The sequence below is a fragment of the Maylandia zebra genome, linkage group LG23 (assembly GCF_041146795.1).
Source record: "Maylandia zebra isolate NMK-2024a linkage group LG23, Mzebra_GT3a, whole genome shotgun sequence".
NCBI classification, from domain to species: domain Eukaryota; kingdom Metazoa; phylum Chordata; class Actinopteri; order Cichliformes; family Cichlidae; genus Maylandia; species Maylandia zebra.
The window spans coordinates 35,179,437-35,194,146 of NC_135188.1; the positions used below are offsets into that span (position 1 = coordinate 35,179,437).

A 14,710-nucleotide genomic window follows, 5' to 3' on the forward strand; every position below is an offset into this window, starting at 1 on the left:
TACAACACACAACGCAAGGCAGTTGCAATCTCAAGACAGAAGGAGCTCTTCACAATGTCTAAACAGTTGGCAGGGAACTACCAGCATTGTATGCAAATCATTCATGGCCTTATGTGGCTAAAGACCTGGTTCATTTTTATTTCAGCAATGTGAGATTTAAAGGCGTGAGGAGTTAAAGACTCCTCACTCCAGTAGTTTTGGTTTGTAGTCTCTCTATGCGCCTCTTTTCTGTTCCCTCTTTCCATTGGAAACGGCGCAGTCCCAGAGCTGCTGCTCAGCTCCATCTTGATAGCAGCCTCCCTGAAAGGCAGGCGTGTTGCACTCACTGTCCAGATTCTTATCTCTGTAATTGCGTTCCAGTCAGGGAGGAGCGCCGGTGGAGCTGGCAACAGCACTGCCCCTGCTCCAAGACAGAGGACATGCTCCAATGGAGGCTCTGGAGTGCTGGGGCCTTTAGTTCAACTATCAAGAGAGACATTGGTGCAGCTTTGTCAGCTTTGACATACATTCAGGCTCCAGATGTCTCTGAAGGGTGCCACTGGTTGTTTTAGGCCAACAGGCCACTGCAAGTTCACTGAGATGAGTCACAGGTCCAGCTACGATTTCTGTGGAACAGGGCAGTTCAAGCCAAGAGTGCTCTGACAATGTTTTATCACGCTTGCCTGCAAAGGCAGGGCTCATTAACCGCCACCTAATGTCACAAAACCCGCTCCATCTAAGACGTCTAGCCTTCCATAAACCTCTACAAATATTACATCTATTTTTTTTTTTATTCCATTTCCATGTAATTACATGTAAGCTTTTTCTTCACTACAGCTGCAATTAGCTACTGATTAATCTGCTAATTCCTTGGTTTGCAAAAATGTAATTAAGCTGTAATTAATGACAAGGTTTTATGCTCAAATTTAGGACTGGGTCATAATATTACATTTTGTTTGTGTGTTTGTTTTTAATTACATATATTAATGCATAGATATATCTTCATAATGGAGATGGAATGGGACAATATTGTTGATATGGTTATGCTTTGATGTTGTATTACGTCTCCATCTGTACTTCACAGAGCAAGACAGTGCTGCTCTTTCAACAATGGATATAAATTTATATAATAAAGTTTGACAGGACACATTTATGTAATCTTAATCTGGGGCAACAGGTGCAAAGTTTGTTGATTTGCAGAAACTATTGCACACAGACTGTGGCGGCTTTCGCCACAGTCTGCTGAGTTTTTTGGGTTTTTTTATTATTTCACAGAAATCTGGCGCTGCTCGATACTTTCACTGTTGATTTGACGAGTACATTCAAATACACCACTAAATAACCAATCAAAGCAGCAGCAGACAGCTCAAATCTTTTATAAGGCGAACTTCCTCATTTTGTCAATGGAGTCTGGTGGAGCGTAACAGCTCTGCTTCCTCGTCGTAAAGGCCCGTCTGACAGCAGGTGAAGCAGTGAAAATGTTCTAAATATAGAATCCACTGAAACAGATATTGATTCCTTCTGTTTGGTGGCTAAAATTCATTTTGCTGCCAGCCGTGCCCACAGCAGAGTACGGCTTTATTTTCTGTACAGGTGGGGGGTGTAAATACTGCCATCAGCTACAGGTAACACAGTAACTGCAGATCAGAACCTTATGCAACCCCAAACAGACTGCAGTATTGTTACCCCAAGTAAAAAAACAACAACAAAAAAACAATGTTGTTATTTTGAACATGAGAAAGAATATGCACAATGGTTTTAATACGCTTACTGAAAACCGCTCCCGAATGAGAAACAATATGACTCCTGGTCTAAGGAGCTTGGAAAGAAAAGCATCTGGACATCTTTCACATCTCATCCAAGAAGCTTCAGAACTGAAGAAGCTTCTCTGATCAGAGGTGAAACGTCGTCAAGAAACTGAAAGATGTCCAGACGATTCAATGCATAACACTAACTTGACAATCTTGATCGACTGAATATCAACTATCAACTAAATCAACCGATGAGTCAAACATTTCGGCTTCACTAACAATTATAACAGCTTCTTTTAAAACGATCCCTGTCTTTTTTTTTAAAGCCCAGAGTACTCTGGCTTTTGAACACATCATTTTGAGTCATTTCACTGTACAAACGTTTCTATTAGTGAAAGAGCAGAGAACTCATAGAGGTACAGTCAAAGGCAACCTTCCAAAGATGCTAAAGAAGAGCAGAAAATTGCTTTAGTGCCAGGCAAACAAACCAAGGCAGGTGAAAGGATGTGGCATTAGAATGACTGCAAAGCAGGCTTTGAATATCACAGAAACAGGAAGAGAAAGTGAGGGTTTGTTTTTTTTACTGAGCAATTCTGAAAGTCGGACACCGTCTGGAACCGTTACTATATTGATTACTGTTTTTTCATTATCACATTTTCTTTTTTTAAATTTGCATTTGTTTCAAAATGATGCATCCAAGGTTTACCGCGGCTCACCACAGGCCTGTGCAGGGTGGTTACATATATAGTTATAGAATATAGTTAAAGCCAAAAAAAAGAAAAAGAAGATGAAATAACAGTTTTTAAACAAAATAAAAAACAATTAATCTGTTTAGTTACTCAGCCATAAGATTTTTAATGCGACGCTGCCTTTTCTTTTAGATCTGTGGGCAGGTGATCTATGTTCTCTTCCCTGGAGGAAACTTCAACGGCTTCAATTTTCTAATAGAAACTGCCCTGCCCGTATATATGACTAGAACTTAATTTCCTTGGGCAGCTCTGAAAACAATATACATTCATTTCACACACTTTGGTCATGTAATTTACTCGGTGTTGCCTTTCAAATGTTCTACACTGTATCTCTTTGAATTCACTGCTATAAGAGTGAGTGGCCTGTTTATATCCTTGACAGGTATTTTCATCACAAACACTCACACTTTCATTCAACTCTACATAATTTTGTCGTATTCTTACCGTCCTTTGTCATGTGAAATAACAAATTCACAAAGGCCTCATCAGCACTTCCAAAATGATGGCGGCAGCACAGCACAGCAGTTCTCATTAGAATTACACTAATGCCAGTGTTTCTTTGAACATCTCAATCAGTCTAATCCAATTCTGCACATACTGCTTCGCTGTGCAGCTTCACATTCCTACTGTTTAATGCTGCGCAAACAACTGAGAGCAAGTCCCTCAGAGGGGTCTCAGAAAAACCAACACCTCATTCTCTCAGCTGGGCTGAATTCATCATCTGAAAGCTGGCAGGAAAATCAATGAAAACTAATAAAAGGGTCATGCAGCGTGAACACAGGCCTTATTTGAATCAAGTCCAAGGATGCGGTCTGGACCCATCAAGTGCAGTGGCAATACTGGGAAAGTTTAGCTAGCTGCATGCCGCAGGAAAGATATTGACTAGAGTAGTTTTAAAGAAATTTTCTACAGCCACAATCAGCTTATTCCCATTTCTCAGTACTGTGTATGTATCAAACACTTCTAAAAGGATGAGTGCACAGAGACATTTATAGTCTTTCTAAGTGGCACAGGATCAATGACCACTGGAGCCAGGAAGGTGTCTGATTCTAAGCTTGTACTGATAACATTTACAAATCCAAATACAAAATAAATCCTTTAGACTGCCCCCCACCTTGGCACAGCATGCACACAAACACTCTATTCCAAAGCGAAAGAAGACTGCCGCACATACCTGCCACGTTTACTTTCTCTGAGTTTGGAGCACTGGGCGTAATAGTGCTGGTGCCGTTGCTCAGGTTGGGCCCTGTGCCATTGTAGATGTTCTCCACCTTGGACTCTAGCTTGCCCAGCCTCATCATGATGTTATCCAGCAGGACTGCGAGAGTCTTCTTCAGGTCTGCAAAATGAGAATGTTAAATTTTATTTCTCTCCAGCAAAAAAAAGCGGTGTGTCAGGTCCATGAGTTGGAGTAGAGTGCTTAAGTTGTCAAAGAGCTTAAGTTGTCAAAATCAACCTTTAATCTAAAAAGTGGTGGGAAAGGCATCGATGGGGGATTTCTTCTAAAAGCTGAAAGTGTTGTGTGACTAAAGCAAACATTTTAAGGGAGAGGAATAAAAACCAGGCTAGAAATTTCTGAGAATTTTATAAAACCAAAGTTGGCACGTATCTTGCCCCTGTTTCCAGAAAACCAGTTACTTTAATGGTACAACTGCACACTTGAGGTTTCAGCTGTGTAGTGGCAGGCATACTGGTACTACGGGATAGACGTAGGCAAGTGTATCTTTGATTTTTTTTCACTTGCTCAATCCATAAAATATGATATTTGCTCAGTGCTCTTGTGGAATGAGAAAGAGAAGCTGTAACTTTGGACTGTAGCTAGCAACACTGTGAGATGGTAGTACTTCTTCTGCTCTGGTGCAAGGTGGTTCACGTGTAGCTTCATGGAGCTCAACGAAGCAGAACAAGGACTACTACCGCCAGCTGCCATCTGAGTGTGAGATAGTCACCAAGTGGCACAAGTTGCTCCTAGAAGGATTTTGACTAAAGTCCTAACGCTTTTGTTTTAAATTTGGGGTCTCCAGCTTAAGTATCATGGTCCTGGGTCATTTTGACCCAGCATTCTTTGTTTCCTTGTGTTTCTGTATCATGTTAAGTTCAATGTTTTACGGCTTAATTACCACAAAACGGAAAGGATAGTAGTTTCAAGATTACATTCTCTTTCTTTTGCTCTCCACATACTCCAAACACTGTTTATTCGTTTGCAGCAAAAACCAGCTCAAATATGGTTGGTCAATTGTGATATTTCTTTAGAAATCGACACAAACGTGCCATTAAAGCTGCCATCTGTAGTATGAGCAGTGGTATTCAGCCAGGACAAGCAAGGCAAGTAGAGCTTGCCTTTCTGTAAAAGTCCCCACATGGAACTGACTGAGGAAAATTGCTCAGCTATCTCTGACAATAAATAGCTTCAGCTTCAATGACAAGCTCAGGTCCTACAACAACACATTCTTGAGGCTTCAGGGACCAGCTTCCGGCTCATTTAATTATTAATGGGGAGCACCCGAGTCTTTGCAAATGACTTCCTGTTCCTCCAGTTTTGTGAGGGTCTTTGCATTTCCACGTAAATCTTTTCTAAATTTACTTTCATAAAACACAACCATGGCAAAATGCAGAACATGTAGGAACGTTCCTGACCAGTAGCCAGATAGATGAGGCCATATTTAGATTATATTTGCACAGTCACAATGCTTAAATACTGTATTTTTGGACCCATTTATCAAGGTACTTGTCTTGATACTTTAACCTGTAACAATTGCACTGGCATTTACAGAGAAATGTTAAAGCTGCTGGAAATGCTACTCAGAGCACAGAGTATCCCCTACCATTGGAAAGCAAGGGTACATAGGTAACAGACGCAAGTCTGCTTCTATGAATACATCCACTCAAAAAGGTTATGCTAATGACTACCAATGGAGCCAAAGGCCATTACACAGCTATGCAAACAATGATAGCATTGAAGCTACAGCCAACAGTTGTTATTTATATTAGCCAGCAAAGCTAAGAGAGGTTACATAAAGATAACTTAAATGCAGCAACATCAGGAACACAAATGAATATTAGCGACAGTTTAAATGTCATGTTATGTAGTTAACAGAGAGAAAACGCCTACGCTTGCTAATTTTCATTGAGAGAAAAGGTCTGAGATACTCTTAAAAGCCATAGCCAGTTATATTATTTGTATATTGGCTTAAATATCTACTGAACTAATCCAAAATGACTCAGGGTTGCTTTACTCAGAAGATGGTAATTGCTGCTTGTCTGTCACATGTAAACACCACTTTTTCCCGCGCCATGATGCATTTAACACGCCATTTTTCATCACGTCAGACAGATTGGCAATAGGACAACGAGGCCTGGCACAGCACCACCAGTATGTTTCGTGTGAAGGGAAAGGCCAGAGCATTTGTCTGATTTGGACGAGCCGAGGTATGCTGGGAGGAGCAGATGTACAGAGAGCAGCTCGGTGACACCAGGAAGAATCCAAACGGAAAGCTTTGCCATGCCAAGCTATTGGGCCGAACATAATATATTCACCCCAGAAACAGAGCCCTGACTTCAGGCCGAATAACACAGAGATTCATTAGACTTGTTTCAAATTTCATTTGGTACGTCTTTCCAATAGGAGAGCAAAAGATAGAAACTTCTAGCTTATGTGACAGATGTATGAAGTTATAGTGTGCATATGTTAAATGTTCCTCACAACAAGAGTCCAAACACTGTCCATGGTCACTCCAGTTAAACCAGACTTACCTGAGCAAGCCAGTAGGGTAATTTACCAATTGTGTTTATTACCATTAAGCATGAGTACTGGAACCAGTATTAAATAGGCACACACAGACACCTAGACAAAAAGGTACAGCTATTGATATTTATGCAATGTTAATATATGCGATACCAACATAGCTGACATTTTAAAATTCCTAAGTGTCACTGGTAATGACACTTAGGGTCAAGGGATTATTCTTGATGTTGCCATGTTTCTCTGTGCTCTACTGTCATGGCTGACAGAGCAAAATGTTCAAAGGTTTGTGCTCACTTTACTGTATTTAATGAAAAATGGAGCTCAGTGTGATATTCCGCATGTAAAAGGTTAGATGCTCTGTAAAAACCCTGACACATATACAAATCTGACTTTAAACTAAATTTGAATCAGTGCAGTGTAGTTGGCTGCTTTAGGTCTGATGCTGATGAGATTTGCCAAACTGTTAAAGCAACTGTTTCAACCTCGAGTCAAGATGAGACTGTTTTGATGAAGTTAGGATACAGTTAACATTCCTTTTTTAAAGCGTATTCAAATGATCTTATCCTTTGTTTTTTGGTTTTGTTTTGGGGGTTTTTTCAGAAAACCAACAGCCCCAGCTTACACAAAGCCGGTGGACTATGTAATCAGACTCTATGCATAAAAATTGCCACTTTCCATATATCATTAGATTTGGAAGAGGCAGTAGCTATACCCTCTCTGTTGAGCAACAACACCTGCAGGTAAGAACCATAACAAATTCAGTTTGTTTGGGTTTTTTGGACATTTTCTGGAATGCACTAAAGGTTATGACATCCGATTTCTGAGGAATCTCGATCACAGCACTAGCGAGTTGGATCATAGCATGAGCTGAGAAAGTTAAATTGCAATACTTTGAGAACTTTAGGGGGATTATCCCAGCCCTTGACCCTGGAGGAACATTAATAAACACCAGCACATCTGCTTAGTAGGAAATGAAAAACATCAGTGACTATAACCACCATCATGTCTTTATTTTATAGTAAAATGTGGAGAGTAGCATCGATAGGAGTATTTATCAAGTGAGGAAGTAATATCTGTCACTATAATTACTATAGTTAAACGTGAGGCTTCACTATAATTAAATGTGAGATTGTGATTCAAAAACCTTCATCAGGCTGTGTGTTGCTGTGAATAATGCTTTGACATGTTGTTGTGTGCATTAAATGTGCTGCCAGGTAAGCTGGATGAGTAATGGCACACCTAGGGAAACATTTCTGCCGGCCTCCATCCTTATTACTGATGCACTTGCAAAAACAAACCCTGCAGCAATAAACATAGTGAAATTCATTCTGTTATAAACAATAGTGTCAAACTAGGCAATGATGTGGTTACACAATCACCTGGGACATTTCATTAAGCTCGTGAGCATTAAAAAGAAGTGAAGTGATGACCTGGAGGACTGAGAACCTTCACAGACATATTAAAAAGAAGTGATTACACAGAAACATAAGCCCAAAGCATTTATCAGCAACCCCTGTTCTTTCCTATCATCCACAACCAAAAGCTCAATCCAGCCAGGCAGTGGGCTCCATCTGACTGACCGTAGCAAAGAGCAGGGAAGCACATGGTGACCTACCATCCTGGAGAGGACGAAGAAAAGCAACATACCGAGGCTGCCGGGCCAAGCACAGAGCACAAGAGCTTTATATGTTTCCCAACCATGAAAGAAATCCACAATAGCTTGATAGCTACGTGGTAACAGCAGATCGTTCCAACCAGTTCCATGGATCAGTTTTGGAAAGGCGGAAGAGTAAAGCTCATATCCAATCATATTCATTTCTAACAGCCTTTTTATTCAGGTTTAAAACTGACGCTGGCTGGTCAAGTGAGATGACATGACTGAAAAACTCTGCTTTCCCTGTCAGCTGCTCAATCCCTCATAACGTTATGTTCACTTGATGGGAAGCTTTCATTGCACTTGCAGTGACCTAACATTTTCTACTAGCATGATCATAAATGGTAAATAAAATGGTAAATGGCCTGTATTTGTATAGCGCTTTACTTAGTCCCTAAGGACCCCAAAGCGCTTTACACGTTCAGTCATCCACACATTCACACACTGGTGATGGCAAGCTGCATTGTAGCCACAGCTGCCCTGGGGCGCACTGACAGAGGCGAGGCTGCCGAACACTGGCGCCACCGGGCCCTCTGACCACCACCAGCAGGCAACGGGTGAAGTGTCTTGCCCAAGGACACAACGACCAAGACTGTCCAAGCTGTTGAATTGAAACATTGAATGAGTTGAAAGAAAACAGCAGCGCTACTGACAGTTCAGCCTATCCTTAACAACTCACTTGAGTATCAGTGTCATAAATCAGAAGTGAGCTTGTCTAACTTTTCAACTTGTATCAGACTCCTTTCATTAAGTTTTAAAGCTTCTTCCATAGTAAATAAAGCTGGACGATTCTCACTTGGCATTGACACCTGAGGTAAACGGTGGACTGACTCTGGGGCAGATCCAGGCCAAACAGCAGCAGAAACACGCCAGCTGGCGCTATGGAGTATGACATGTTTATAATGTTTTGATCTCTCTTGGATAACTAAAACATGTTTGTCCTGTAGCAGCCACTGTAGCTAGGGTTATGCACTTGAAGTGTGAGATGTAAGATAACCGAAGCCAGTTGACTGCAATCTACTGAAATATAATTGAAACATTTTACACACTGAAAACTAAAACAGAAGACTTAATAAAGCAGGAACACAATGTCCACTTTAAAGTTGCTTGAAGAAGTGAGCTTGAAAGAAATTATAGTTAGGAAGCAAAACAGGGAATTCAATATACTTGTACTAAAGGGATTTCTACCAATCAGAACCATATATTTCAAATGTAATTCACAAATCCACTTTCTCATTCACTTATTCAATTTAAGGTTACAGGGTGCCGAGTCTAACACAGCTTTCATACAGTGAAACGTATTTTACATCCTAAACAAGCTGCCAGTTCAATGCAAGGCCAATCCAGAGACACAGACAATCATTCATGCTTACAGTCACACCTATGGCCAATTTAGAATCACCAATTAATCTAACAAGCATGTTTTTGGACTGTGGGATGAACCTGGAGTACCCACAGAGAACCCATGCAGTCACACGAAGAACATCTCCACACAAAAGGCCCCAGCCGGCTGATGATGTGAACCCAGGACTTTCTTGCTATGTGGGAAATCAGCTACGAGTGGTTCTAAGTACTCCCCCACTAATTCAATCTTCCTAAAAATACACTTTTACCTGTTGATGAATTCAGTTCATATAGTAGCACAGGATTTTTAAAAATCTAAATATAACCCTGAAGATGTTTTTAAACACCCGCAGAGAGAAAGAAATACCTGAAATCTTTCAGCGACTGGCTGTGTACAAAAAGGCTTGGACTCACTGATTAGATGCTTCTCAACATGTGGGTTTCTTAAAATTATCCTGACCATTAAAAGCAACTAAGTGGCCCACATCAGCTTTCAGGAGTTACAGTATTAAAACCACATGCATTAAGATGGCATGGGTCATTTATGGGTGGTAAAGGAGGAAACGCTGTTTCCCAGTAAACTCATTACGAATTGTATCAAGCCAAACACAGGAAGCACAGAGGATCCCAGTGCTCGGCTATCTAATCAAGGACTTGAAATGGACTGTGATGGGATATTGGACGCCGGTCAGCAGACTGCTACAGCAGTGTGAAAATCAATCGATCATATAAGGGAACAAAACAAACTGGACAGGAATCTGTTCCCTGGAACGACAGGCTGATGTATTACAAATAAATCTATGGATGGGGCTCAGACCACTTTACCCCAAACAAATCACAGAGTTTACAGGAGGATAGGTCCCATGCAAATGTACTTCAAGTCTGGGCAATGAAAGCAGCACAAACAAGCAATAATAATGACTTAATATAATAATGCAGATGTTGAAGTTTATTTCCTCCAAGCAGCTCAGATGACACTGCTGAGTTAAATGTTTTAAGCAGAGCCTGATTACTGGCAGTAATTTGGAAAGGAAGACGTTTTGCGTAGGGACCTGAATTTTTTCCACATTCTGCATGCACTTGAAATACATGAAATAAACAAAAGCAGTTTAATGCGTGTCAGAAAAGGGGGGGAAGCAGAAATTTGACACCCTATGCTACCAGCGCACTTGTTTCTCTTCTCGCTCTGGCTCCTTCTTCACGTTCCTAATCTCCAGGAGCTCTACTGTATCCTGTTGTTTCTCTGGGCATTAGAGAACAATCAATTCCAATCTCAGGTTTCTAATGAAGCCTCCCATTGAGCCATACAGGTCTATTAATGGCATGAATAACTTATTGATGGCTCTTCTGGACCTGTGCTATTACAGTATTATGCTCCAATGCAGCCGTATTGACGTTAAAGCTCCCGAACATTTTTTTTAAAAAATAGAGCCGATGCTGCACCTGTTCAGGAGGCAGACAAGTGGAACTATTCCATCCAATTTAAAGAAGATGTGGAAACAGAGGCCAACAGCCTAAAATAACTGTCTTGAATTTTGCTATGCTTCACACTTAAACATGTACATGTATCTGGCCTTTTACACTTAAAGTGACACATTTACAGCACTAAAATAACCAACCATACCCAACCTTAAACCTGGAGAGCGATATCAGTAAGATGGAGATGGGGGGCACTATCAAGAGAATCAGGTCAAATGATTTTCTTCAGCTCTTACATACCACGCACCAGGAAACGATCTGTTTCATATGCATTTGCACTTCTGCAAATACTCCGTGGTCTAAGCAAGGAAGCTGCTTTAATAAGGGTGTGTATAATGCCAAGTACAGGCCCACCACTTGTGAGCACTAAGTGCCCCAGACTACTTGCAAATCACAGCAGTCTCACAGAGATTCATACTCCAGAGGTCAAACACTGATTGATGACATGCACTGTCAGGTATGTCCCAGAAATGTTCAGCTCTGGAAGCATGTGTCAAACTATTTTGTGACTGATTGAGACATGGCATCCTGGCCTTGCTGAAGAGCACATTTGGCGACAAAGATTCTGTAGTAAAGGTAGAAAGATTGCTCTTGTTTGCTAAAATCAGAGCAGCCATGTCAGCGAGTCGACTACTCACCGTAAGCCGTCATGGTTCCAACATACGGACCATCCATGACACTTTGGTTCTCCTCAGCCAGTGCTTTGATGTAGCGCTTGCTAAGGTCGAGGATCTGCTGACGCAGCACGGCACTGTTCTCGTGGCTGGCTCGCTGCTGGATGGTGAAATGCAGCAGCATCATGCCCCAGATGAAGCCGAAGCTGACCAGGAAGAAGCCCAGCTTCTGAGAGGACAGTTTCCACAGGAAAGGTGTAGCCATGCTGACAGGACAGAGACTTGGAAGAGCTGGACTGACTTTGACTGGACAGGGGGAAAGATAAAGAGTTGGGCAAGAGGAATCAGGAGGGCAGGCGAGGCATATCTGTGTCAGTTGGAGCGACTCCGGCAGTTTTTGGAGGGTGGCATGCAGCTCGTCACCGTCATGATTTCCTTCTTTGATCCATCCTCACCGCTCAGTAACATCTCAGGGGGCAGAGTCCAACCTGCTGCAGAAAACACAAACAGAGAGGAAGGAGAGATCAGGAGTTAGGTAGTTGCTTTGCTAAACTCAGATAACAAGGGAGTTGCCTTCCCTACCCCAATCCCACATGACCATGATTAATTTAAAACACTGATAACCAAGAGAGGTTTGGCAGTTTGAGATATAACTTACAGTAAACTGAGGTGGGGTCCTATTACAAGCATGCACAACATACACACACTCAGCCACATGCCCATATGTAACTAGCATGGAAATACTTCACTGTAAGTGAAGATGCAAAGTTTACCAAAGTAAACAACAAAACTACTTCAATCACCCTCACCCAGATAAACATGAAGATTTTAAAAAAGCCAACAAAAGGCAAAGTAGCTAAAGTGTTAGCTAAACCTATCCTGAGCTCAGAGCCAGCAGCCTCAGTATGAGCCTCGGTATTAGCAGCGAAAAGATTAAAGCAGATAATGAGCAAAACTGTGGAGATGAAAACGAGAAAATGGCCAATGTCCTGTTATTTGTTAAAGTTAAAAACTTAGTGAAAAATGATGCAACAACACAACATTTGTTTTTTTGTGCACCGCAACTCCTATTCAGTTAAATATTTGTAGTTGATTCAAGTAACAGACCACTTCAGTTGTTTCAGTAACGTCCTGGAGTTTTGAGGTAACTATGAAGTTTAAGGCATGCAATTTAGTTGAACAAATTCTTGAAAATGAGTAACTGGGTGGAGGTGCTTAATGTTAGTGAAGCGTACTTCTCCTCCACTATTAGTTTGAGAAGATCAACCTGTTTCTAACTGCAGCAGGCCACACACAACGGAGCCGGAGCACACCCAGCTGAAGGCTGCTGTGCTCAGTGTGTGGAGGCTCATTTAACGTGGCATGGTAACACACCAAATTCGACTAGTAAAAAAAAACAAAACAACAGAAAAAAAAGGAAAAAAGAAGACAAAGAAATGACTTTAATGCTTCTGCGACTCTTGAAACAGAAGCAGTCTTGTTTAATCCAGATAGTATCGTGTGTGACTGATGTTGCTGTGTGAATGTTTAAGCAAAAGGGTGTATACTGTCCCTGAAATAAAAACATTTGAATAGCTTACAATTTATCTTCCTCACTGACAGGTGATGTCCCTCCAGGACATTTACAGCACCCGTCTCACTAAAAAAGCCCTTTGCATAGCGACTGATCCCACGCACCCAATGCAAAGCTTCTTCAAGCTGCTGCCGTCAGGGAGGAGACTGCGGAGTCTCCAGGCCAGGACCAGCAGACTGAAGGACAGCTTCATCCATCAGGCTGTCAGGAAGCTAAACTCCCTCCCGATTCTGCCCCCCTCTCCCCTCTCCCCCGATCGTGGCTCAAGAGTTAGGAGTTCACCTTGTAATCGGAAGGTTGCCGGTTCGAGCCCCGGCTTGGACAGTCTCGGTCGTTGTGTCCTTGGGCAAGACACTTCACCCGTTGCCTACTGGTGGTGGTCAGAGGGCCCGGTGGCGCCAGTGTCCGGCAGCCTCGCCTCTGTCAGTGCGCCCCAGGGTGGCTGTGGCTACAATGTAGCTGCCATCACCAGTGTGTGAATGTGTGTGTGAATGGGTGGATGACTGGATATGTAAAGCACTTTGGGGTCCTTAGGGACTAGTAAAGCGCTATATAAATACAGGCCATTTACCAGGCCATTCTCCACCACGGTCTCACTGAACTCTGTCACACACACACACACACACACTCACTCTCTGACGCACTCACTGGCCTGCTCCAGTCACTTTGTGGAGCATTGGACTGCTTAAGCATTGGACCTCATAAGACTTTGTTGTTACACTATCTCTTACCGTACACTACTAAATCCCCATTTGCACTATTTGCCTATTTTGCACCACTATGCCTTCTTACTTGAATATTGTATATTGCATAGCTTTTTTTTGTTATACGTAAAATTGTATTGTATTTATTTAAATTTTTACTTTTTAATTATTTTATTTGCATTTTTCTAATCACTAGGGTTTGAGAGTAACGCAATTTCTATTCTGTGCATGTCCTGTACATGTGGCAGAATTGACAAATAAAGTTGACTTGACTTGACTTGACTTGAACACAAACAGAATTTTAAACCCTTTCACTTTTTGTCATTGCACTCTCATGTTCGCAACACGTTTAGAGAGGGGCTCAGACTTGGTCTGCGTGTGGGGTCGGACAGCAGTACGTGAGTTTGAGGCGTACAGGTAAACACAGTAAGGCGAGACAAGCTGAGCTACAATTAATTCATCAGTTAATACGGGGCCTGGGTTTCACTAACATTTAAATTATTAATCAACCAGTTGTTTAATAATTGTCTACAACTTCCAACAGTCTGAGACAGTCTTGCCTTTTCAGCAGCTGTTTGTGGTGCTGTACTAAATGAACTACACTTTTTTTTTAAGCTCAGTTGTTGATATTCGTTTAAAAAAAAAAAAAAGAAAGAAAGAAAAAAGTCTACTATTCAGAATAAATTCACACCTGAGTTTGGGGGACACAGACTTTGAATCTTTTCAAGTCACAGGAAAAGAGAGTTTTTAGAACTATTTCTTCTCGTTTTAAGTTTTTAGAGCATGCCCGATGAAGAATATCAAAAGCCCATCACTGAAATCCAGTCAGCAGAAGTTGTACACATGTGGCATCGTACCTTGATGAATAGCTGGAATGCAGGTTTGCACATAGCACGTGTAATCTGTCCAGTCAGCAGCCTGTATATGCTTCTTGCATCAAACCGCCCTTCTGCTGTGCTTGTAGTATCGCTCATTTTGTGAGATTTAAATCGCATGGAACCTCCGAGCTAAGCAGGTTACAAGACTGTTATCCCGATATAAGACATTTATCAGCCCGACAATGATATATATCACAAAAATTTTACATTTTCTGTCAAATCTGTAAATCTCGGGCAACT

The 14,710-nt window shown here is 41.6% G+C and overlaps 1 protein-coding gene across 2 annotated transcripts in view; it reads right to left on the minus strand.

The window, feature by feature from the left end:
• mgat5 (alpha-1,6-mannosylglycoprotein 6-beta-N-acetylglucosaminyltransferase) overlaps window positions 1-14,710 on the minus strand; it is a 107,477-nt gene that overhangs the window by 75,140 nt on the left and 17,627 nt on the right. Inside the window, exons 2-3 of one of the 2 annotated variants that reach the window (XM_014413148.3) lie at window positions 11,340-11,803; window positions 3,654-3,818 (exon numbers count right to left, since the gene is read on the minus strand). In XM_014413148.3, coding sequence (XP_014268634.1) covers window positions 3,654-3,818; window positions 11,340-11,580 — 406 coding nt within the window. In that variant the 5' untranslated portion in view covers window positions 11,581-11,803. Of the gene's footprint in view, window positions 1-3,653; window positions 3,819-11,339; window positions 11,807-14,710 lie in introns of both variants that reach the window. The other variant, XM_076880774.1, reaches the window with a different exon arrangement.